At 47.2% G+C, this 26,688-nt stretch overlaps 1 protein-coding gene across 2 annotated transcripts; it reads right to left on the reverse strand.

Moving 5' to 3' along the window:
• Positions 1 to 215: 215 nt before the first annotated feature.
• On the reverse strand, positions 216 to 2,293 carry LOC126713528 (uncharacterized). 2 transcript variants are annotated; one of them, XM_050413285.1, is made up of 3 exons: positions 1,435 to 2,293; positions 956 to 1,359; positions 216 to 874 (listed from the first exon to the last, which is right to left on the reverse strand). In XM_050413285.1, the coding sequence occupies exons 2-3, from the start codon at positions 1,355 to 1,357 to the stop codon at positions 329 to 331; spliced, it is 948 nt and encodes a 315-aa protein (XP_050269242.1). In that variant the 5' UTR covers positions 1,358 to 1,359; positions 1,435 to 2,293; the 3' UTR covers positions 216 to 328. The 2 variants fall into 2 exon arrangements, with proteins under 2 accessions (XP_050269242.1, XP_050269243.1); XM_050413286.1 differs by having other exon boundaries at positions 956 to 2,293.
• Positions 2,294 to 26,688: the final 24,395 nt, after the last annotated feature.

The raw sequence follows: 26,688 nt of genomic DNA on the forward strand, positions 1-26,688 counted from the left end.
TAGAGGCAAGGTCCTCAAAACTGACGGACCAACAAAGATGTCAAAAGACAACTTGTAAACCAACGGTCGCAAAGCTGACGGGATATTCAAACAGTTTAAAAAGCCGATGTATTAAAAACGGACGGGAATTTCCAACGTTTGTCTGAGAGATAAAAGCGACGGAAATGAAATACGTGCAACTATGCATAAACGTCAAGGGCACTTAAACATTACAATTGTTTAAAACTACAATTGTTTAAAACTGTTTAAAACTAAAACTGTCTAAAAATTACAACTGTTTTCCAGAAGAGATGAAAAAAGAAAAAAGAAGCAAACTACAAAGCCATAATTAGGCAGCAGGAACGTCAGCAGGATTGCCGTCAGCAAGACGGTCTTCAACGTCCACTATAACAGCAGGAGAATCGGAAGCCGTAGGATTAGCGGCAGGCTGAGCCAGGACGACGCTGCCGTCATGCTCCGGTGTGGGTTCGGGCTGAAGAGAGACGTCATCTCCATCATCCATTGTAATCCCAGACAAGTCCAGATCCGGGAAGGCCGACGCAACCTGACGAAGGCAATCATCAAACCCAGTGCCATAATACTGGCCACATGAGTCGATGAAAGACTGCGACGTTTTGAAGTCCCTGATCGCGTCAGCCCCCGCCGTCTGTAGCCTCCCCTCCAGAGCCGTCACCTCTCCTTGGAGCTTGACGTTCTCGCCATTGGCCGCCGTCAGTTTAGTATTAACATCCTGCAGCTCCTGGTTCAGGATACGGACGGCTTCCTTATACTGAGCCTGCTGATTCAGCAAGTTCTTGTTATGGCTGCGGACTCGACTGACGACCCCCTCCTTCGCCACGCAACGGTCACGGAGGGCTTTGACACGAACCAAGGCCTGAAAGAGCATATCCGTCAGATAAAAAGTACGCCCAGACAAGATACGGCATGTTCAACCCAAAAAATGTGAGAAACTTACCCTGGAGAGATCAAAGAGGGCCGACGCCCCTAAATCCTCCGTCCCTACTTGATCACAGGGCTCCATGTCCGTTGGTTTTATCAGGGACTCAACCTCCCCGACGGCATATTCTTTGTGGGTTAGGAGACGGCACGGACCCTCAGTGACGGGACCAGCGGAAGTCATCACCCCCTTTCCCGCACCATGGCCAGACGTCGGAGGGGACTTTTCCTTCAATGGTTCGACTGACGGAGTAACGGCAGGCTTTTTTGAGGGTCGGCCGTCACTCCCGTCAGGTTTCCTCTTCGCCACTTTGGCGACGGCCGTGGGGGTTGACGAGGCTTCCCCCCCTGCTTCCTTGGCCTTCCTCTCCTCCTTCTGACGAGCTGCGGCAGCCCGTATCCTTTGCTTCGCAGAATCCATCTCTACAACACAAAGAAAACACTTTAGGAAAAGTGACGGAAATAATGAAACTGACGGAAAAATAAAAGTCTACTTACGACGTCGCGCAAACTCCTCCAACCTGCGAGCTTCCGCTGACGGATTTGGGCCCCCACAGTATAGATGGAGGGTGTCAAGGGTAATCAAATCCCTGCACTTACGGTCCTCCAAAGGAATTTCTAGAACCCGATGGATGAACTCCTCCTGCTCGTCAGTTATATGCGGACGGGTATAAGCTGAAAAAAATAATAATAATAATAACAAGTGTTAGCACCGTCACTTCAAAAAAACGCACGAGCCTCGTGGGTGACGGGATTAACCTGAATCCTTGACAAAGGCCCAGGTATTGTCAAAGTAACCACTGGGCATCGTCACCCACTCCTCCTGACGGCACACCCAGTCTGTCCCTTCAACGAAAAAATACCTACTCTTCCAGTTCCTATTTGAGTCAGGCATATCTGACACTAACCGTAGCCCTTTCTCTCGGGCATTAAAATGATAAGTCCCCTTAGACGAGGCAATGTGATGAGGCCTATAACAATAAAAAAATTCTCCAAGTGTAAGCTGACGGTGCCCTCCACTAAAGCTGCCCCACAGGATTTCAGCTCCTATAAAGGTCCTCCAGGCGTTTGGGGCAATCTGGGTGACGGATATTCCTAGGAAATCAGCTAGCTGACGGTGCAGAGCCGTCAATGGTAACCTCAGGCCCGCAGCAAACATGGCGTCATACATACCGACGTCAGCTGTCCGCCCGGAGTAACACCTCTCACCCTCTCTAGGGAGACGGATGGGAATGTGGTCTGGGATCTGATAGCGAACCCGTAACTCCCTAAAGACCTTACCACTCATCCCGGGCAAAAATTTGTTGACGGCCCAATCCTCAGGAAGAATGAAGGGACGGTTATCTCCGGAACCCTCCGAACTCCCTTCACTGGACCTCTCAGCCCCGTCACTATCATCCCCGTCAACATTTATACCATCCCCGTCAACATTTAGGCCATCCCCGTCAACATCCAATCCAACCCCATCATTTTCATCCCCTCTTCTCTCATCCCCCTCTCCCTCAGCAAAACTCTCTTCACTGTCAGGAGATTGGGCTGACGACTCTCTCTCTGACGGGAGGGAGAACTCTGACTCATTTCCAGAACCAAAGGCCTCGTCGTAGCCCGCTCCCTCGCGGACTGACGACTCGTCACAAGACGCGTCACTCGACATCTGACTACCTACAAGTGACGGGTTCAAACTAAGTACCTAGGATGACGACCTCACTTATGAGCCAGAAGATAAAAAGAAAAAGGAGAAAGGATGAAAACTCACCGGTATGGAAGCCTTCTGGATGGCTCTAGAGACAGCAACGGTAAAGTGACGGTGGTGAAGCTGACGAAAGATGAGCGACGGTCTGTCTCTCCACAAATTCAGCAGGGTTGAAATAGTGAAAAATGACTGAAAACGCTGTTTATATACATGGAAAAAATGGCGCGGAAGACGAAGCGACATCTCGTCAGGAGTGAGGCCAATGGGAACGAGCCACCTGTCCAGGGCATTAAATGCTCAGATCTACGCGATGTTTCTGCCTCTTTTGAAAACAAACTCCATAACCCGTCAGTGCAGAGGGTGACGGAGATATGGAGTAGGGGGCAAATGATGAGGATAAAAACACTGGCAAGGGTGACGGCACGTGCCTGACAAGGGTGACGGCACGTACCTGACAAAGGCGACGGTGCAGACCTGGTAAGTGAAGATGCCGACTTAACAAGGATGACGAGATGGTCTTGCCGTCAGCATGCCTTCTAGGCTGACGGTGATTTAAGGCAGAAGAACTCCACATAGGGCCGAACTTCCTGAAGCTTACGGAGTGAGCATAGACTGACGGGATAACATAAACTGACGGTGTCAGTCTATGAAGTTTCCATCTTGCACGTATAAGTAAATAACTTGCTCCCCACGTTTCATGGAACCTAAAGATTCCTATATGGAAAGAATCCCGTAAAATACGCCCAAGGAGACTCCTACAAGGAAAAGACTTCTACTCCAAGGAAAAGAGGGTCAGCCATCTCTACTATAAAAACCCAAGCACACTCACAAACCGAGGTACGCGTAATTTACCCTCTCTAGCACTCTAGAGCAGTGAGAATAATTCTAATTTGACCTTCGGAGGGTACTTGGCCGGTACCACACCGGTACTCCCCGCTAGGTTATTCTTTTTCATTGTGCAGGTGCCATTAGTAATCGTACGAGGAACGTGTGACTCATTGGTGGTATTGTTTTCGGTATCATCAATATACAAGAATATTCTCCTTAGACTTAGCCGAGAAAGGATTTCCATGCTTTAAACCTGTCTTCTTTGCTTTCTTAATATCTTTGATCTATTGTGTGCGTGGCCTGATCCATTGAGGCCTAGTTTTTAAGCACACTCTCTACAAATTTATTGTGTTGGGCTCTTTGGGCCTGAATGCTTCTATCCTTTGGGCTCAGGAACTAAAAGCACGCCCTTACAATTGGCGCTGCCTGTGGGAAAGCTTGAGCTTTAGTGAGTTCAACGTCCAGCCATGGTAGGATCAGGGTAAGAACGAGAGGAGTCTATCGGTTCCTAATGTTAGGATCAGTTCCTCAACCTTAAGCGAAGGAGGGACCATGAGGTTAGTATGCACACCACGCATACTAGCAAGAGCCAGTCTCGAGGAAGGAGTCACATCTCTCACAAGGAGAATACCAGGAGCTTGCAGTTGGAGATTAACCGTCTTCGCCGAAGGCTATGTTGCAAGCAGCGAAGAAGGACTCCCTCGGACTCTGACCCTTTCTCTGATGATGAGGGAGATGGATGTTACAGGCCCAGGTCTAGGACTCCTCCCAATGAGTCTTTTTCATATGATGAAGACCATCATTACAAACAGAGGAGTAAGAGTCCACCCCGCAAAAGTCTGGGCAATGATGCTATGAGTAAGGCTTTTAGCCAGATCTCTAAATCACCGCTTACGCGTAGAATTGAAGGGGGAAAGCTTCCCTGGCGTTTTACTCAGCCAACGTTCACCATGTACAATGGAAAAATGGATCCCGTGGAGCATGTAAGCTACTTCAACCAAAGAATGGCTATACATTCCAAGAGCGAAACCCTGATGTGCAAGGTGTTTCCATCCAGCTTGGGGGCCTGTGATGATGAGGTGGTTTGACGGCCTGAAAGAAGGCTCTATCAACTCCTTTAAGGAGCTTACTCGGGCGTTTGGGGCCCGTTTTGTGGCTTGCAGTAAGGTTCCTCAACCTTTGGACTCTTTGCTATCCATGGCAATGCAGGAGGGGGAGACCTTGAAAATGTACTTCAACAGGTATTGGGAGATGTTCAATGAGATAGATGGAGATTTTGATGACGTAGCTATAAGGACCTTCAAGGTCGGCTTGCCCGCCGAGCACAACCTGAGAAAATCTTTGACCAGGTAACCAGTTAGGAGTATGCATTGGCTCATGGACCGCATTGATGAGTATAAGTAGGCTGAGGAGGACCAGTAACAAGGAAAGGGGAAAGCTAAGGTGGTCCCTCAGGATAAAAGGGATTTCAGGCCGGATAGGTACAATAACAACCGATCTCAGAGAGATTATGAGGGGCATTCAGGATTTACTACTACTCAAGTTGTCAGTACTATGTTTCGAAAGCCTGTGCACCAAATCTTGGAGAAAATTATGCACGAGCCATACTTTCAATGACCAAATAAGATGGGAGGAAACCCCACGAAGTGCAACCAAAGTCTCCATTGCCAATACCACTAAGTGCGGAGGCACACTACTGAAGATTACAGGACGTTGTGAAGTCAATTGGAGTAGTTGGTCAAAATTGGAAAGTTGAAGCAATTCTTGTATCAACCTAGTGGGCAGGGTGGTCAAGTGGGGTTGGGAGATCAGAGAAACACTTCTACGAGACCGCCTTTAGGTATAATTAATGTCATTCTTGTTTCTTTAGGAAGGACTGGTTCTCGGCCATCTAGGGTGCTGTCTATAACTCAACCATTTATCGAAGACTCACCCTCTGATTCAAAAAGGAGTAGAGCGGGGGTCCAACCAACTTTGAGCTTTTCCGATGAGGACAAAGTTAGGACCTTGCAGCCACATGATGATGCCCTACCATGATTCCCCTCTAATAGGGTTTGACGACAAGATTGTCTTTCCAAAAGGTCAAATCCGACTACCCGTTTAGATAGGGATAGAGGTCGTGCAAGTGAACTTCATTGTGGTAGATGCCTACTCCCCCTACACTACTATTATGGCAAGGCCTTGGCTTCACGCCATAGGGGTCATACCTTCCACCCTACACCTGAAGGTGAAGTATCCGTCTAGGGGTCGAGTTAAGGAACTGGTAGGGAGCCAGTCAATGGCTAGGTAGTGCTTGGTGGTTACAATTAGATATCAGGCTGGGGGTGAATCCTCGGCTTCTATTGAGCAGGACTTATAGCAATCAAAGGTGCCAGTGTTGTTTACAGAGGCAGTGGCAGAAGGGGCTAAGTGCAAGCAACTGGAAAGAATTGTCATTGGTGACGATGAGGAGAAATTCTTCCAAGTCGGAGTACTGCTGCCTCCTCGAGAGAAGGAAGAGCTAATAAATTTCCTCAAAAAAAATATCGATGTATTTGCATGGAGCGCCTACGAGGCCCTTAGGGTGGATCCGAAATTCATTTGTCACCATTTAAACGTCAATCCATTTGTCATCCCCAAAAGGCAACCACCTCGGCACTCCTCTAAGGAACATTTCGACGTTGTCAAGGATGAAGTACTCAAACTTAAGCACGCTAGTGCCATAAAAGAGGTGTTTTATCACGAGTGGTTGGCCAATACAGTGGTGGTGAAGAAGAAAAGTGGGAAATGGCGGGTATGTGTGGACTTCACGGAATTAAACAAGGCTTGCCCAAAGGATCATTTTCCCCTACCTCGGATAGATTAGTTGGTGGATGCAACCGTGGGCCACCCTTGGATGAGCTTGTTGGATGCTTTCTAGGGATATCACTAGATACCATTGGCTCTGGGTGATCAGGAGAAGACTTCTTTCGTTACGCCCACAGGGAATTATCATTACAAAATGATGACCTTTAGGCCGAAGAATGCAAGGTCTACTTATCAGAGAATGATGGCCAGGATGTTCGAACCACAACTGGGCAAAAATATTGAGGTTTACGTAGATGATATGGTGGTAAAAAGTAAGGTGGAGTCCAAGCACATAAATGATCTCGAAGACATTTTCGAGATACCGAGGAGATACAAACTGCGCCTCAAAGCTGCTAAGTGTTCTTTTGAGGTAGGCTCTGGCAAGTTTTTAGGTTATATGGTTATCCACCACGGAATTGAATTCGACCCAGATCAGATTAGAGCAATCAATGACCTGCAACCTCCTTGGAATCCCAAAGAGGTCCAGAAGTTGACATGAATGACTGCCGCTTTGAATCGATTCATTTCTCGGTCATGAGATAGGTGTAGGCCCTTCTTCCAATTGTTGCATAAGTGGAAGGGATTTGAATGGATGAAGGAGTGTGCCTCGGCTTTCCAACAGCTGAAGGAATATCTCTCTCGGCCACCTATTATGTCCAAACCCGAGAAGGATGAGGTTTTGTTCGCTTACATTGCTGTAGCCTCACATACGGTGAGTCTGGTACTGGTACGAGATGATAATGGCGTGCAGAGACCAGTATATTATGTGAGTAAATCATTGCAAGTGGCAGAGGTTCGCTACTTACCACTAGAGAGGGCCATCCTGGTAGTAGTGCATGCTACGTGGAAGCTCCCACATTATTTCCAAGCTCATACTGTTGTGGTTCTAACTTAACTCCCTCTTCGATCACTACTTCAGAAAGCTGATTACACAAGGAGGGTTGCAAAATGGGTAATGATCCTAGAAGTTTTCGATATTAAATTCATACACATTGCACCTTTATAAAGGGCCAGGTCCTCGCCAATTTAGTGGCTGAGTTTGCTGAGCCTTCGTTTGAAGAAAACGATGGAAGGTCCAGCATGGATGGAAAATCAATTAGGATAGTCTCCTCGTAAGAGCCTCTATCTTGGAAGGTGTATGTTGATGGGGCAGCAAACCAAAGAGGATCAGGAGTGGGGCTGGTTGTAGTATCTCCTGAAAGGATCATCATTGAGAACTCCTTAAGGTTGGGCTTCTTGGCTACAAACAATGAAACTGAGTATGAGGCTTTGCTGGTGTGAATGGCTATGGTTTAGAAAATGTGAGGAAGAGCAGTGGAGATGTTTACAGATTCAAGGTTGGTTGTAGGCCAAATAAAGGGAGAATTGGAAGCTAGGGATGTGAGAATGCAAGAGTACCTGAACCAGGCTAGGTGCTTGCAATCAAGATTTGACACTTTTTCCTTACACCAATTCCTAATACGCATGCTAATTCCCGTGCCACTCTTGCAACCTCCTCGGCACAGAGTCTACCTCGGGTCATCCTGGTCGAGGATCTATGCAACCCTATTGGGATGGAGAGGGAGAAGGTCCAGATTCATCAACTTAGGGTGGGACCTAGTTGGATGGATCATATTGTCCTATTCCTTAGGGATGACATCTTGCCTAAGGAGAAGGGGGAGGCTAACAAAGTGCGAAGAAAGGCTCCTCAATTTTAGTTGTCCGAGAACCAAAAGTTATACAAGTGCTCTTTTTCGGGGCCATATTTGTTGTGCATCCATCCCGAAGTAGTGGAGCTACTCTTAGAAGAGCTGCACAAAGGGATTTGTGGGAGCCATACAAGAGGTAGGTCCTTATCTCACTGGGCCCTTACTCAGGAATATTGGTGGCCTAATATGCAAAGAGAAGCACAAGAATATGCGAAGAAATGTGACCAATGTCAGAGATTTGCTCCTAACATTCATCAGCCAAGAGGCGTTCTTAATTCTCTATCTAGCTTATGGCCTTTTGCTCAGTAAGGGTTGGACATTGTGGGGCCCTTCCCCAAAGCAACAGGAAACAGGAGATGGTTATTGGTCGGTATTGATTACTTTACCAAATGGGTTGAAGTTGAGCCACTGGCAAACATTAAAGATATAAATGCCAAAAGGTTTGTGTGGAAGAACATTGCCACTCGGTTTGGGATCCCTCATACCCTCATCTTGGACAGCCGATAGCAAGGATTTCAGAAGGTACTATTGTGAACTGGGTATCAAGAATAGGTATTCCACTCCAGTTTACCCCCAGGGGAATAGGCAGGCCGAGGCTATCAATAAGGTTATAGTGAATGGACTCAAGATAAGGTTGGATGATGCAAAGGGCAAATGGATGGATGAGCTTCCACATGTTCTGTGGACATATCAGACTACCTCTCATAGGTCGACGAGGGAGACCCCTTTTTCAATGACATACGGGGTCGAGGCTGTGATCCCTCTGGAGATCGGATTCCCAAAGCTAAGGACTAGCTTGTTTGCTCCAGACAACAACGACCACCTATTAGAAAAGAGCCTAGATCTAATCGAGAAGCGGAGAGAAAATGACATGATTCAATTAGCATACTATTAGTAGAGGCTTAAACAAGGGTATGATTCAAATGTAAAATTAAGACTATTGGCCCCTGGGGACTTGGTATTAAGAAAAATTGTGGGTACAGCATAAAACCCAGCATAAGGGAAGTCAAGGCCCAATTGGGAAGGGCTATACCGTATCACCTCGGTAGTAGGCATAGGAGCATACTTCCTAGAAGATCTAGACGAAAAAGTTGTACCGCAACCTCGGAATATAAATAACCTGCGAATGTACTATTATTAATGAAAGGCAACTCTGCCATGTTTTTATTTAGGACATTATGTGTTGCGTTAATTACTTGTGCGAATATTACAGAACCATGGTTATGCTTGGCTTTTAGGACCACATACCTTGGGTAAATTAATATTTTTGGTTATTTGCTTAAGTGTTAAACAGAACCTTGGTTATGCTTGACTCCTCAGACCACATGCCTTGGGTAAATTAATACTCTCTATTACTTGTGTGAGTATTAAACAGAACATTGGTTATGCCTGGCTCCTCAGACCACATACCTTGGGTAAATTAATACTCTTGGTAATTTGCTTAAGTGTTAAATAGAACCTTAGTTATGCTTGACTCCTCAGACCACATGCCTTAGGTAAATTAACACTCTCTATTACTCGTGTGAATATTAAACAAAGCCTTGATTATGCCTGGCTCCTTGGACCACATACCTTGGATAAATTAATATTCTTGGTTATTTGCTTAAGTATTAAATAGAACATTGGCTATGCTTGACTCCTCAAACAACATGTCTTGGGTGAATTAACACTCTCTATTACTTGTGTGAATATTAAATAGAACCTTAGTTATGCTTGACTTCTCGGATCACATACCTTAGGCAAATTAATATTCTTGGTTATTTGCTTAAGTGTTAAACAGAACATAGGTTATGCCTATCTCCTCGGATCACATGCCTTGGGTAAATTAACACTCTCTATTACTTATGTGAATATTAAACAGAACATTGGTTATGCCTGGCTCCTTGAACCAAATACCTTGGGTAAATTAATATTCTTAGTTATTTGTTTAAGTGTTGAGTAGAACCGAGGCTATGTCTAGTTCCTCAGATCACACGCCTTGGATGAATTAACACTTGTTTATCCGTTTTCTTATTAAGTGTTTTGTTTATCTCTAAAGACTTAGACCTCCCTGTTGATTACACAGTTTTCAGTACAAACACATAGTCATTTTTTCTCACCGTTTACATAGATCTTATTTATTTAAGCTAACAACATATTATTACTACTCGCTTTTGTTAAAGCGTAGGTGTTCACCCTTGGAAGTACCCTTAATCTAAAAGTCTCAGCAAAGGGAAAAACAATGATTATAGCCAACTAGAGACAAACATTGCAAGAAAAACAAAGGTCCACAAAGGCAAAAAGTAATATCTTTTCATTCAACAAAAGGAAAGGTACATCATGGATTGGGGCAAATTGCCCTAACCAAAGGAAAAAAGCACAAAGAAAGAAAGAAAGATCCTAAGCTTAAAGTACAAAGAAAGAAAGAAAAATCCAAAGATAAGCCTTCGCCGGGGGAGGGTCTTCTTTACTGACCAGCAAAGGAACGGGAGGATCAGCGGCCTCTCCTAGGCCATAGCCTGAGGCTTGGCCGGCTCAGACTCCTTCGCCTTGAGAGTGGCTTCCTTGCCTTTGCCTTTGTCCTCTGTCCAGGCTTTGCTCTGGCCAGCCTCCTTACCCTTGGCCACCTCCACCCCCCTACCTTGGTTGCCAGCCTTGCCAGGCTCTTTGGTGGCCTCGAGAGGGGGAAGAAAGGCCTAGGTGTGAGGAGGCTGCTCAGCTGCAGTTAGAGCAAGGATGACTTCCTCGGGGGCTCTCTCAAGGGCTTCTAGGAGGTCCTTGAGATAGTAGACGTTCTCGACTTTCCTCAACTTTAAGTCCACAGGAGCTCCAGCCACATTCAGGGCTTCAGTCCAAACCTTGAGACAGTACTCCCTACAGACCCTAGCCAACTCTTCAGTCAACCGGGCCTCGGTTTCCTGCAATCTGAGGTCATAAAACTTTTGCCCTGTAGTGTCAGCAGCTACCTGGGCCACCTGGGCAGCCTCCTTGGCCTTGGATAGCTTCGCTTTCAGCTCCAACACCTGCTGCTTAGCCATGGCCAGCTCTATCTTGATGTAGTGGAGCCTTTAGCGCTACTCCTCCATTTGCACCTCGGCATTCCTAAGGCTATCCTCCACGCTCCTTCGGTCCCTATCCACGGTGGTCTGATTCAAAGCCAGCTCCTTGTTCCTACCCTCGGTGATGTTGAGGGACTCCCTAGCCTCCGCGAGGAGGTTATCCGCCAACCTCGCCTTGTCACGAGTGTCCTTCACCCCTCCTCAGCGGTGAAAACCTCCTGGATAGCTTGCGCAAAGGCAACAAAAACACTCAGTGAGAGAAGTAAACAAAAAGACTAGCACATGATCAATGGGACCAAGTTGAGAAGCTCACCAAGGCTAAGTCCCTCTTCTGGGACATAAAGAGATCATGTTACCTCATGTTCTTCAAGGCGTCCATATCCTTGGGCAGTAGGCGAGGCCGCTTTAGAGCCTCAACCATGTGATGGGTGTGACCTCTCTGGAACTCCTTGATGGAAGAGCTCCAGGGTACCATTGCGCCATCCAACCCCAATTGGGGGTTTCAAGTTAGGTGGTGCACGTCAGTAAAGTGTTCGGCCTCCTTACTTTCAATTGAGGAGGCCCTCCCCTGGCCCTTGGCCATCTTCTGCTGCTTGGGCTCCTTTTGGGGGACCAACTCCCCTTCCTCGGGCATCTCCTTCTCCTTCCTTTTCTTCTTCAGGTTGGCCACAGCGAACGGGTTAACCGCTGAAGGAGGGGGGAGGGGAGAGCAGGAAGGGGCTGGGACCCTGGGGTGTCCTTGGATGCCAACCCTTATTCCTTTCTGCAAGGAGCTCCTTTAGGACTTTCTTCCTGTTCAAATCCATTCCTTCTTCCTCCTCTGAACTGTTGTCCACCCGGGCAACAATGAACTAGGGGGAATGAACGACGGAGGGCCTATCAAGCTCACCCTCTGAGTCTGAGACCTAAATCACATGCTCTTCTTACTTCTCTCCTTCTTCCTCGAGACAAAATTGGTCTATCTTCGCCATAAGTGACAACTGTAATGAAGCTATCTTTTCTCTTAAAACTGCCTTTTCATGAGGAGAGTGATGGGGGGTAACTCAACTAGCAAGATATCTTCTCTAACTAAAAAAACCGAGCACCGAGATGTCTATCTGGGCTAGCCGAGGATTGCCTGCTCTTATCGCGTGGCCCACATCCTGAAACTTGTCGGACAAGGGCTAGAAATCGAGGATGAGATGGACAGCTCTCAACCGTCTGTCCTTGCTCACAAACACCTTGGACCTTAGAACTTTGTTGAGGTCTGCGAGGTTGACGAAGTTGATGTTGGGGCCACGTATCTTCTATATGCAAAGATAGCTTGGAAACAAAACCACAGTCAGAACAGTGAAGCCCTCCATCAAAAGGAAAGGAAATACTAAAGAAAGGGAAAGAGCAGCAAAACTAAGGAACTAGTGCCCAGGTTAAAAGACCTAAACCTAGGGTACCCCACCTAGCTCTCCCTCTCGGGTTAGGTAGTGAAGACCGTCGTGCCATTCACTAAAGGCGATCAGGTAGTCATCCTTCATGCTCTTGTTGGACTTGGGAAGACATGAGACTAGCCTAACCACTGAAGACCTAGACTTAAGATAATAGTTGGTATCAATAAAATAAATAAAGTTTCATTTTAATTTTTATTCTAATTATTCTAATTATATATTTTTATTATAATTACCCATCTATGAAAAAAAAATTGAAAATTGAAATTATTTGTTTGTTTATGCAATTATGCCATATACTTAAAGGATTAACAATATTATCTTCTTTTTTTTAACTCATGGAATATGTTTGAAAATTATTTAAATTTTAGTGACTACTTTTGTAATCAAGGTTACTAAATTTTTGCAAATTTATTCCTTCATTTTTGTATTTAGTTGATAATAAACTCTTTTTTTTTTTTTTTTTTGCTGAATAATATTAAACTTGATTTCACCACAAAACTTTGAATATATCTATTTTACTGTTCTTCAAACGAGCTATTTTTTAATAACCCTTCTTGCGATTATCATTTACAACAAATAGAGTTATCTTAAATCATATAAGAATATAAAACTAACTCAACTTTTCTTTTCCCTCTTAAACTTCAAAGACAGAAATCACTATCTATACAGGAAATCCAATAAAAATTATAAGAAGAAAAAGAAAAAAAAGAATGAACTACTTAAAGAACTTTTGAAAGTTCATGGACTAAAAGTGAACTTTTACGATAATTTAGGGACAAAAATAATATTTTACCCAACAAACTTTGCATAGTACATATATAGCCTATAACCTCTTATTTAAGCAGTATTTAGCTAAAAGACTGCAAATTTGTTTGTGAATTTTCAATTTTTAGTTTTTTCAACAGAGACATGTTCCAAGTTTGAATCCCCTCCAAATTAAAATCTTGGATTTAAAAATTAATTATTTAAAGAATTAAAAAAGGAAGTTCAAGGTTTTGAGGTCAATGTTCAACTAAAAGTCATGATGTCATATATAATTTAATAACTAATTGAAATATAAATAAATGGATTAAAACTATAAAAAAAAAAAACTAGAGAAATTGACTAAATTAATATCTTAAAAAATAAATAACTTTCAAATGTATTTTTGCAACTTTTGTAAGACAAATAAAAAATCTTAAAGTATAAATAAATGATTTTTTTTTTCTGTTGCAAAATAAATTATTTATTAATCCTTCAAGTATAAAAGTTTTTTTTTTTTTTTAAGAGAGTTTCAACCTCTAACGTCCATTCCTAATGATTGTTTTTTATTATCATACAAAGAAACCAAAATAAAACCCTTTGCCATATAAGTATTTCTGTTTATTTGGATGGAAGTGTTAAATAAGACATGAAAATGCCAATGATTAAGGGGTGGTAGGAAGTGGGATAAGGTTTCTCTCTGTAAGGTTGAATTTAATCAAACATTTTATTAGCTTTATTCCGTGCCAAATTTGCTTGTATTTCAGCATTTAGTAACCTTGTATTTAGGTGGGTTTGTTGTAAGGGTAGTGAGTGAGATAGAGTGTTGATTGCTCAAGAGTGTGCAAGAAAACAGAGACTCGCGGCTTGTTCTCGCGGATGGCTCGCAGCTTCAAGCCGCCAGACGCAGCACAAGTGCCAAGCGTGCCAGAAGGTGAACAGTCATGCTAGCTGGAGCACTACAGGACAAAACAGGACAACTGGCCATACGGTTATCTCGCGACTGGATCTCGCGACTCAGTCAAGTCGCGAGGTCAAGCCGCGAGCCACCCCTGTTTTGTAAATCCTGACGTTTCACATTCCTCTCTCTCTCCAGTATAAATACCCCTTATACCCACAAATGTAAGAGAGCTTCCAGAGAGAATTTTGAGAGGGAAACCCTAAAGAAAAACAAGATTGATTCACCCACAATCTATACATTAGAGTCTCTTCAAATTCCTCAACTCTCTTCCTCTCCATTGTCAAATCCATGAGAGGCATTTTACCAAACCTTGTTCTCACCATATTCATCACTGTGAGAGGGCTGTTTGGATTTCTGGGAAGCAGTTAGGAAGGAATCAATCTACATTGGTTAATGCTACGGTCTAGTAGCAAAATCCGGGAAGCTAGAAAAGAAAAAGGTTCGGCACAACTTCGTTGGAGTAAGAAGCTTGGAGGGCTTAGGTGCACTGGGTAGATTAGGCTTGGAGGGTCTATTGCTGTCCATGTATCCCAACTACATTTTCTAGTGGATTGTTTACCGCTTGGAGGGAGGCGGAGAGGTTTTTCGCCGAAGGCTTCGGTTTCCTCTTCGATAACACATCGCGTGTTGTCTTTGTGTTTGCATCTTCCTTCCCTTTTATCTTTGTCTTTTATTATCTGCTGTGGGTTGTGATTTTAATTTGTCTTAGATAGTTTTTCCAATTCTATATTATAGCTTATGTTAATTTTCCGCACATTAGTTGTTTGACATAATGCTTGAATTGGTTAAGTTGTAAATTGGGGGTCTAAACGTTCAAGGGTATTTATACACACATTTGAACTTTCAATTGGTATCAGAGCAGGTACACTTCTAGTGGTTTCATTACCATTGTGTGATCCTTGACTCCCTTTTGAGATGGATCGGTCTTAATCCCTAAATGCACCTCCATATTTTGATGGTAGTAATTATGCGTTTTGGAAGGTTCACATGAGAGCTTTTCTGTGTTCTATTGATGAATCTGTTTGGGATACTGTTGAGATAGGTTGGACCAGGCCTGAGGAAGCTAAATCTACATGGGATAAGGCAGCACTTGCTGCATCTAATGCTAACAGTAAAGCACTCAATGCTATTTTCTGTGGTGTGTCTCCAGATGAATTTCACAGGATTTCTCACATTACCGTTGCTAAAGAGGCATGGGAGATATTAGAGACCACTTACGAAGGCACGAAGAAGGTAAAAGACACCAAGCTACAGATGCTAACCACTCGATTTGAGGAATTAAAAATGAGTGAGGATGAGTCCTTTGACTCTTTCTATAGCAAGCTGAATAAGGTGATTGTCAGCAAGTTCAATTTGGGAGAGAAAACGGAGGACTCAAAAATTGTAAGGAAGATCCTTCGATCTTTGCCGGAAATTTTTCGTGCTAAAGTGACAGCGATTGAAGAGAGCAAGGACCTTGATGACATCAAAGTCCAGGAGCTAGTTGGTTCTCTTCAGACTTATGAGATGTCGCTGCCCAATCAACGGAAGAGTAAATCTCTTGTCTTAAGACCATTAATGAGAAGGTGGAAGATCATGACTCATCGGGAGAAGATGTGGTTGACAAAGATGTTGCATACCTTGTTAAAAATTTCAGAAAATTCTTGAAATTCAAAAATAGTGGCAAATTTGGTGATAAAGGAAAATTCCAAAGTTCAGGAAGGGAGAAAAGGGAGTTTAAAAAGAAAGATGGAAAAGAATCCCAACCTACACAAGGTGTCACTTGTTTCGAATGTAACGGGCATGGACACTTTAAGAAAGAATGTCCGAATTATTTGAAATCGAAAGGCAAAGTGTATGCCATAACATTGAGTGACTCGGATTCATCCGACTCAGAATCTGAAGAAAGCTGTGATGGAGAGGGGAACTACTTAGCTTTTATGACTATTGCTCATGTTGAGTCTTCAAACGAGTTGAATCTGCTTGTACGAGACCTTAGAGAACATAGTGATGAAGAATCACTGGGAATTGTTGAAGAATCAGATGCTGAAGAAGATGAAAGCACAACCAATCTTCAAGAGAATTGTACGGCACCGAGCTCCCAAAGCTCATACTGGCCTTGGGCCCAGACCCATCTAGGCCCCGGGCCCAAGCCCATACCGGCCTTGGGCGCAGGCCCAGCAGAAAGTTCCAGTTACCTTATGCCCTTCTTGAAACTGCCTTAGAGCCAAAAACAAGTTTTGGGTATTAAGTTCCCGGGGTTGACCGGTTAATATTTCCCGGTAGAGCGCATGAGTCAATACCCGGGAAGGTCATGATATGCACGGGAACGTGAGTTGCCGAACACAATCGGTGAAAATGGAGCCAAGTTCCAAGATCATAAATGCTGCACCGCCCTTTCACCTAAACAACCACTTTAACCAGATAATACTGGACCTTCAATAGCACTAACGGTGAATGTAATCATGATCTCCCCACTAACCTTGGCTATAAATAGAGGAAAGTTGGGAGAAGAAGGGGTTCAGAAAAATTGAGAGAAAATAGTCAAGGAGAGAGTATTTCAACTGAGTGTTGCTTTGAGTCTCTCTGCCGAGAACGACCCATTGTAGGAAATCCTTAAACCCACTACAAATAAATTGTGAGCCCAAGGGATCTAAGGCCCAGAATTCTTGTACTTGGTTCTTACAATTGGCGCCCACTGTGGGGCCATCCTACGAAGCTGTGGTTCGAGTGAGACTCAAGCAAAGAAGATGTCTGAGGAGCGTTCAAGAGGGCACGTTCCGAGCAATTCCGCAGGATCTTCTCGGGGATCGACGTGGAGGGAGAGAAGGCAGAAGCGGCTGGAGGATAGGGAGCATTCAAGAGGAGAGGAAAGGTCCGGATTGGGAGAAGGATCGGCCCAACCGCACCGGACGATTTCAAACGTCTCAGCACATCGGCAACATGATGATAGAGACCGGGAGCTGGAGCGGTTGCGCAGATTGGTAATGGACTTGGAGCTGGAGGCAAGGGGTCGGCGCCACGAAAGGAACCACAACCCCCAACCCAGGAGGAACCGTGGCGAGGAAGGTTCCAGCCGATCTGTTACACAACAACACCGAGACCGATCCCATTCTCAAGAGTCATGTCGTCACTCCCGGGATATTCGTCGTAGACGGGACCGTTCCCGGTCTCATGGATATGATAACCAAGGGTCAGAGTCGCCAGAGGAGCGGCAGCACCACAACGCCGCGATGGACGCCATGAGCAGGGCCTTGCGGATGGCGGCCCGGTCTCCATTCTCTGATGAGATTGAACGGGCACCCATGTCGAGCAGATTCACGCGTCCACCATTCAATTCCTATGAGGGGAGGACAGACCCCGTGGAGCATGTTAGTCATTACATCCACATGATGTCGTTGCATGCGCACAACGATGCATTGATGTGTAAAGTATTCCCCTCTAGTCTCGGCTCTACCGCACTGAGATGGTTCAATGGGTTGCGGAAAGGTTCTATACACAGCTTCGCCGAGCTGATTCAGGAGTTCGGCAGCAGGTTCGTAACATGCAGCCGAGTGCAACAACCGGTCGACGCGTTGCTTTCCATGAAAATGAGGGTCGGGGAAACCCTTCGGAGTTATGCCAGCCGATACTGGGAACTCTACAATGAGATTGGTGGGGGAAACGAGAAAATTGCGGCTAGCACCTTCAGGATGGGGCTCCCCGAGGATTCTGAACTACGGGAGTCGCTGACAAGAAGACCCCCGCAGGACATGAGGCAACTGATGAGACGCATAGAGGAGTACAAACGCCTGGAGGATGACCGGCTGCAAAGCAGGGGGAAAGCCCTTTTTACGGGGAGATCTCGGCAAAGCATCTTGCCGCCAAAGCCGAAAAGGGACTTCAGAATGCAGAAACCAGAGGTACAGATCGAAGGGGTTAATGTGTTGTTTAAAGAGCCCGTGCACAAGATACTGGAACGGATAAGGAACGAACCATTCTTCAGATGGCCGAACAAAATGGGGGGCGACCCATCTCGGAGGAACCAAAGCCTATACTGCACTTATCACAGAGACAAGGGGCACACCACCGAGCAGTGTAGGGTATTGAAAGATCATCTCGGGCAGTTAGTGAAGGCAGGGCACCTGAAAGAGTTTGTAGCAGATTCCACTGACCGGGAGACTGAGCAGGGCGCCCCACAGAGAAGGAATCCCCTTCCACCACCCCGGGGGGTAATCAACGTCATTCATGCCGCACCGAGAGGGGCAGCAGCGGCAAGGATGGTAATGACAGTGGCTTGCGCGGAGGGAGAATCATCCAAGAAGCAAAAGAGAGTTGGACGGCTAGACATCTCGTTCGGAGAAGATGATTTCGAAGGAACCATCCAACCTCACGACGACGCTTTGGTGGTGACCGCCCGGATAGGCGGATTCCTGGTGAAGAGGGTGATGATTGATCAGGGTAGCGGGGCTGACGTCATGTACCCGAACCTCTTCGAAGGGCTCGGGTTAAAAACTCAGGATTTGGCGAAGTATAACACGCCATTGGTCTCGTTTGACGGGAGAATTGTGATTCCCGAGGGGCAAATCTCACTCCCAGTGGACATGGAGGGCAAGGAAGTTGTAGTTACGTTCATAGTAGTCCGATCGTTCGCACCTTACACCGCAATCCTGGGGAGGCCGTGGATTCACGCCATGGGGGCTGTTCCGTCCACCCTTCACGTGAAAGTAAAATTTCCTACTGAGTACGGAGTTGTAGAGGTAAGGGGGAATCAGCAGGTGGCGAAGCAATGCCTCGTAGCTGCGGTCCAGTGGGAAAAGGAACAGCTCGGCCAAGCTGAGCACGCCGAGAAAGAGACTGCATAGCAATTACAGATACCCCAAGAAAAGGGGGCGGACGTTGCCGAGGAGGTGCTGAAGGTAAGAATTCTCCCAGATAGTGACAAATACTTCCAGATAGGTACCAGCATGAATGACCGGGAAAGGGTAGAGATGTTGTTGTTCCTGTTGCAGAACATAGATGTCTTCGCGTGGAACCCGTATGAAGTGCCCGGCGTAGACCCCGAGTTCATTGTTCACAAACTCAATGTGAACCCATCATTTCCTCTGAAAAAGCAGAAGCCGAGAAGAGCATCAAAGGAGCACGTCGATGCAGTAAACCTGGAGGTCCAGCGACTGAAGGAAGCCGGGGTCATAAAAGAAATATTCTTCCCGAGATGGCTAGCAAACACTGTCGTAGTAAAGAAGAAGAGCGGTAAAAGGAGAGTTTGCGTGGACTTCACCGATTTAAACAGAGCGTGTCCCAAGGATCCGTTCCCGATGCCCAAGATTGATCAGTTGGTGGATGCCACGTACGGGCACCCGAGAATGAGTTTCCTGGACGCCTTCCAAGGCTACCACCAGATTGCCTTAGCACCCGAGGACCGAGAGAAGACAGCATTTATATCCCCGAACGCAAACTATCACTACGAGGTCATGCCGTTTGGATTGAAGAATGCCGGGGCCACCTACCAGCGCATGATGACAAGGATGTTCCGGGAGAAAATTGGTTGCACGGTTGAAGTTTATATCGACGACATGGTAGTAAAGAGCAGAAAAGAGTCGCTGCATACTGAAGACCTTCGGGGAGTATTCGAGATACTACGACGACACAGGCTGCGCCTCAATGCCGAAAAGTGCACTTTCGGAGTGGGGGCTGGCAAGTTCCTAGGTTATCTGATCTCCACTCGGGGAATAGAGGCTAACCCCGACCAAATAGAGGCAATCAATCGCCTAAAACCACCGAGCAACCCTAAGGAGGTGCAGGTGCTCACCGGGATGTTGGCCGCCCTGAACCGATTCATCTCCAAGTTTGCCGATCGCTGCCGGCCATTCTATCAACTTCTGAAGAAGTGGAAGGGGTTCCAGTGGGACGAGAGCTGCGATGAAGCTTTTCGAGAACTAAAGGAGTATTTGGCAAAGGCGCCGAGGTTGACGGCCCCGGAGCCCGGGGAGGATCTGTTTATGTACCTTGCAGTCACCAATCATGCCGTAAGTGCTATATTACTAAGGGACAGGGGAGTGCAAATACCGGTGTATTACATAAGCAAGACCTTGGTCGATGCCGAGACAAGGTACCTGCCTCTTGAAAAGTTGGTTTTGGCCTTGGTACACGCCACGAGGAAGTTACCACACTACTTCCAGGCACACACAGTGTTCGTCCTCACCGAGTATCCATTGCAATCACTGTTGAAGAGATCCGATTTCACAGGACGGATTGCTAAATGGGGGACTCGGTTGGGATCGTTTGACATAAGATACCGACCTAGAAGCTCGGTGAAAGGGCAGATTCTCGCTGATTTCATCGCGGAATTTACACCTAAGAATGAAGGCCAGGTAATCTGTAGTGCGGAGATTCGCCCGTGGAGGTTATTTGTGGATGGCGCATCAAACGCTATGGGGGCCGGGGCTGGTATTGTCATAATCACCCCTGAAGGTATGCGACTGGAACATTCCTTCAGATTGGGGTTCAAAGCCTCGAACAACGAAGCCGAATATGAGGCCCTGTTGGCCGGACTAAGGGCAGTATTGCATCTGGGCGCCAGGGACGTGGAAATCTACTCAGACTCTCGGCTGGTTATTTATCAGATCACTGGGGACTTCGAGGCTCGGGATCCCCGAATGAAAGCTTATCTGAGTACGGCAAAGCAGATTATCGGTCAGTTTGGAACGGTAAAGATATCCCAGGTAGCCCGGTCGCAAAACAAGCATGCTGACTCTCTTGCCACGTTAGCCTCATCGGCTACCGAGGACACCCCGAGGCTTATCATGATTGAACTTGTAAGGGAACCAAGCATCTGTGTGAAGACTGCCCTCGACCGGGCCGGAGTAGAGGTTGCGCAGGTGGCGGTGGCCGGACCATGCTGGATGAACCCGATCATAGACTTTCTTTCCGAAGATAAAGTTCCAGAGGATGAGGCCGAGGCCAATAAGATTCGACGAATGGCTCCCAGGTACTGGTTGTCTTCGGACCGAAAGTTGTACAGAAGGTCCTTCGCTGGCCCTTACCTCTTGTGCCTGCATCCTGAAAAAGTCAAGGAGCTTCTAACCGAGCTGCATGAAGGAGTATGCGGCGGGCATGCCGGGGGGCGATCTTTAGTACACAGAGCAATGACGCAAGGGTTTTGGTGGCCACAGATGCAGAAGGACGCCGCCGAATACGTTCGGAGTTGCGAACAATGTCAAAGGCACGCCCCAATGATCCATCAGCCGGCCGGACATCTAAACCCTGTCAGCAGCCCGTGGCCATTTGCACAATGCGGGCTCGACATCCTCGGGCCATTCCCCCGAGCAACGGGGAACCGCCGTTTTGTACTGGTGGCCGTGGATTACTTCACAAAGTGGGCTGAAGCTGAAGCCTTGGCCAATATCCGGGATACCGACGTGAAAAAGTTTGTGTGGAAAAACATAGTTACAAGGTTTGGGGTGCCGAATTCACTAGTGACAGACAACGGGCTACAGTTCGACAGCAACGCTTTTCGGACCTTTTGCAGCGAGCTCGGCATCAAGAACAAGTATTCAACCCCGGCATACCCCCAGAGCAACGGCCAAGCTGAAGCAGTAAACAAGACTATTTTGAACGGGCTCAAGAGAAGGTTGGATGGAGCGAAAGGAAGGTGGGCAGAAGAACTACCCAGTGTTTTGTGGGCCTACCGCACGACCCCCAGGAGATCCACGAGGGAAACCCCATTTTCTCTGGCATACGGAGCAGAAGCAGTGATACCAACCGAGGTGAGCTTATGCAGTGCGCGGGTCATCGGGTTTGACCCCGTATAGAACGCCGACCTTATGATGGAGCAGTTGGATTGGCTAGAAGAATGCAGGGAGGCCGCGACCGTACGTCTTGCCGAGTATCAGCAGAAGCTGGCGCAAAGGTACAACCGAAATGTAAGGACCAGGGAATTCAGTGCCGGGGAATTGGTGTTAAGAAGGGTAGTGGGGAACATGCGGGACGTGGCTGCAGGGAAGCTTGCTCAGAGTTGGGAGGGACCATACAGAGTCACAGCCGTCGCAGGGGCAGGGGCTTACTACTTGGAGGACCTGGACGAGAGGCCGCTCCCCCGACCATGGAACGCCAACAACCTGAAGAAATTCTACGCGTAACCATCGATGTAAGCCGAAACTTGTATTCTATGAAGATTAAGAGTATGATGAACTTTTTTGTCTTTGTTGTTTTTGACCCTGTAGCCGCGCACCAAGAGAATCGCCAGCAGAACCTAAGGACAGAAACCTGACTCTCGGCTCGATCAATATCGCCGAGCAGGTGAAAACCTCACGAATAAATCCTAAGGACAGAAACCTGACTCTCGGCTCAATCAATATCGCCGAGCAGGTGAAAACCTTACAAACAAAATCCTAAGGACGGAAACCTGACTCTCGGCTCGATCAATATCGCCGAGCAGGTGAAAACCTTACAAACAAAATCCTAAGGACAGAAACCTGACTCTCGGCTCGATCAATATCGCCGAGCAGGTGAAAACCTTACAAAATCCTAAGGATAGAAACCTGACCCTCGGCTCGATCAATATCGCCGAGCAGGTGAAAACCTTACAAACAAAATCCTAAGTTCAGAAACCTGACTCTCGACTCGATCAATATCGCCGAGCAGGTGAAAACCTGACGAATAAATCTTAAGGGCAGGAACCTGACCCTCGGCTCGGTCAAAATCACCGAGCATGTGTGAACCTTGCAATTAAATCTATGAAGACAAAAACTTGATTCTCGGTTAAAATCGAATATCCGGACAAACGGAAACTTTGCAAACAAATGCTCGAAGGACGGAAACTCAATTCTCGGTCAAACCAAAACCTGATAAAAACCTAACCCTTTTTACAAAAACTAAGTCCAAATAGCGCTCTCAAAACTACCCACAGCTCCGCACAACAGGTTCTCGGGGGTACCATTCTATTAAGCGGCCATAGCACTGGTATAATTCAAGCAAAGCACAAACGGATATAATTTCATTCAACAAATTGAAACAGGAAAAGAAAACGGACTACCAATTAAACAAGTAAAAGCAATTGTTCAATCACCACATCCCGGTGACATGGGCAAATAAAACCAATAAATTAAAACAACGGTTCAATCACCACATCCCGGTGACATAGGCAAATAAAGATGAAATAAAAATAAGCTAAAATAAAATCAACTAGGAGGTTGAGTCGGTGGTGGCACTTCCTGTTGGACGATCAGGGAGAAAGGCTGGGCCTCGTCAAGAAGTTCCTGCACAGTAGGTATGCTCGTGGCCTCCAGTTCCTCGAGCTCGGCATGAGAGTCGATTTGCTCAACCAACTCCCTCATGCTGGCCGTCTCCTCCTCGTCTAGAGCAGCCGGGGCGTTCTGGACGGCAGGTACAGGGTTCGGAAATGGAATCTGGCCGGGGTCTCTCAGCGACGAGTCTTCAGGAACTCCCATTGCCTGAAGAGCAGCAAACCACCCGGCCTCGAAACCCATATGCCGAGCCCGAGCCACCACCGGCTCTGCGGAGTTCTCGGCATCGGCGAAGCCTACGTCGTACCACTTTTGATCCGCGGCCGCCAAGCCTGCCCTGAGATCAGCTATCTCTTCGGCATGAGAAGTGTTGAGGCTGAGGGCTTCGGCCAGTTTGAGTTCCGTCTCATTTTGCCTGGCCAGGAGGTCAGTACACCTCTGTTCGGCCGATGCTCAGAACTTCTCCGCGGCAGCAGCCTTCTTCTCGGCAGCCTCAGCAATCTTGGCCTTTTCCTTAGCCGTTTTTACTGCTGCCTCCCGCGCCCCCTTCTCGCGCTCATTTTCCTCATCAAGCTCCCGTGCCCGGGCAGCCACAATGTGAGCTAGTTGAGCGGCCTAGCAAGCGCGAAGGTTAGCAAAGTGACAAAAGGAAATCTACAGGTGATAAAAGGAAATCTACATGGAGCAAATAGACAAAAGAATTACCGCAATGGCGTGCCACTCTAACCGGCGCCCCACGGACTCCTCGGACCCATCATCAAAGGCGTGCACGTCCTCGGGAAGTTGGAGAGCTCCGGCCAAGGTTTGGGCAATACGGCCACCCTCGCCCTTATCCCACATCCGAACAGAGGCCGTCGATGGCAATGGCTTGCCGTCCAGAAGGAACTTTGGCTCCCATGCTGGAGCCACTTGGGAGGAGGACGCGCCCCCCGTGCCGGCTTCGGTCGGCGGCTCGCGGATGACAATCCCCCCTGTTGGTCGGGGAGGAGTCTTGGCAGCGGCGTCCCCCGGGGCCGTGGAATGTTGCTCGGTTACTTTCTGTTTCTTCCGGGCACGTCCGGACTACGAGGGGGGAGGAGGTTGAGAAGCTGGACCCCGACCCTGAGTAGGCGGGGGCTGGTTGGTCGGCCGGGCACCAGGCACGAACCTGTCAAAGGTCATTACTCTCCTTGCCACCATTCTTGCACCGGGCTGGATCGCTTTAGCTAGCAGGTTAGCCGCGTCTGTCACTTGGTGTTGATGCTCGGCGGGTGGATCCTCGGGATGGGGTTGCTCTTGGGCTTGGTCCCCTTGTTGTATAGCTTCGTGAGCTCTCTCTCTCTAAGGCGCCGGGATACCTGTTCCGCGGAATCGTCTCGAAGGGGAATTAGTTCTTCCGCGGCAGTGAACTGCCGACCAAATTCCCTCGCTTCCCCGGTTGTAAGCTTCGGCGGCAAGAAATTCACGTACCGGACGTCTATGTACGAGAGCAGGGGGCTGTCAACTATCAACGCCTGCTTGAAAGGTTGCCAAGTAGAGTAAACCGGTTCCACGCCGAGGATCAGGTGTGAGGCCCGGAGTTGCCCGTCCCAATGCACGTAGATCTCGGAACGAAGGACGAAGTTTAGGTCCCTGACGTGGACAGCTCTGAGGTCCTGAGCAAACACTTTGCCGTCTGCAAAAGAACAGATAACGCGTTAGCTTTTAACAATAAAAGATTTTCTTTTACTCAAACAACTATAAGAAGGGGAGGGTACGAACCCACTTCACGCCGTGTGAGGGGGCAAGGGATCTCCCCGGCAAACCAATTGCCGCGCACCCTGACAAACTCCCTGGCGGAGTTCCTGTTCGAATCGGGTAGGCACGATATCAGCCGTACCCGAGCATCCCTTGTCTTTAAGTAGTAATTTGTGGATTTGCTCCCACAGAGGCTGTACATTTGGTTAATATCATGGTGGTCTAGTTGTAAGTTAAAGGTATGGTTCAACTGGCCGACACAACTAACTACCCGGTAAAAATTGGGGGGAAGCTGGTCGGGGCACAGCCCATAGTAGGTGAGTGTGCTTATCAGGAGGGGATCTACCAGGAACCTAACCCCACCTTCTAAGATGGACATCAAAGGAAAGAAGGCTGTACCCTGCCCTCGGTGGAGTTCCATATCACTCTCATGGCAGTAAGCCACGTCCACGTCACTGGGGATACTAAATTTACTCCTAAAGGTGGCCAAAGCAGCCGGGGTATCTAGAAGGTAAGAATAACCCATCTATAAAGCCTAAAACTACAAGAATAAACTCAAAGAAACAAAGCTGAAGGAACAGGAAGGGGAAGAAAGACTTACTTTGGGTTCTAAAGAGGAAAAGAACGCTGAGCAAGCAAGCACACAGAAATGTGGTCGGCAGAGAGTAGGCACTAAAGATCAGAGGCGAAGGAAAAATGGAGTGACGTTTGGAGAAGAACTATTTATAGAGCCAGAAGAAATGGGGAAAGAAGAAACGCTTGATCAAGCAATAAATGGGCACAGCGAACGAGCGACCCAGCAAATGCCAAGCGTAACCGATTTGCGCGCCGCTTCGGTTCACGAACCGTCAGGCAATAATGACGACTACGCCTGGCGCCGCAAAACGGCGCGTCTTTTGAGATGACTATTAATGAGAAATGACAGCCAGAAGTCCCAGACTAAAAGATTCCCGAGATCAAAAGGCCCAGGCAGCTCCTTGATTCTCCTCGGCGACCGAGTATGAATCAAGGGGGGGCTATTGTACGGCACCGAGCTCCCAAAGCTCATACTGGCCTTGGGCCCAGACCCATCTAAGCCCCGGGCCCAAGCCCATACCGGCCTTGGGCGCAGGCCCAGCAGAAAGTTCCAGTTACCTTATGCCCTTCTTGAAACTGCCTTAGAGCCAAAAACAAGTTTTGGGTATTAAGTTCCCGGGGTTGACCGGTTAATATTTCCCGGTAGAGCGCATGAGTCAATACCCGGGAAGGTCATGATATGCACGGGAACGTGAGTTGCCGAACACAATCGGTGAAAATGGAGCCAAGTTCCAAGATCATAAATGCTGCACCGCCCTTTCACCTAAACAACCACTTTAACCAGATAATACTGGACCTTCAATAGCACTAACGGTGAATGTAATCATGATCTCCCCACTAACCTTGGCTATAAATAGAGGAAAGTTGGGAGAAGAAGGGGTTCAGAAAAATTGAGAGAAAATAGTCAAGGAGAGAGTATTTCAACTGAGTGTTGCTTTAAGTCTCTCTGCCGAGAACGACCCATTGTAGGAAATCCTTAAACCCACTACAAATAAATTGTGAGCCCAAGGGATCTAAGGCCCAGAATTCTTGTACTTGGTTCTTACAAGAATCAT

This window comes from Quercus robur, chromosome 2 (assembly GCF_932294415.1).
Source record: "Quercus robur chromosome 2, dhQueRobu3.1, whole genome shotgun sequence".
Classification (NCBI taxonomy): domain Eukaryota; kingdom Viridiplantae; phylum Streptophyta; class Magnoliopsida; order Fagales; family Fagaceae; genus Quercus; species Quercus robur.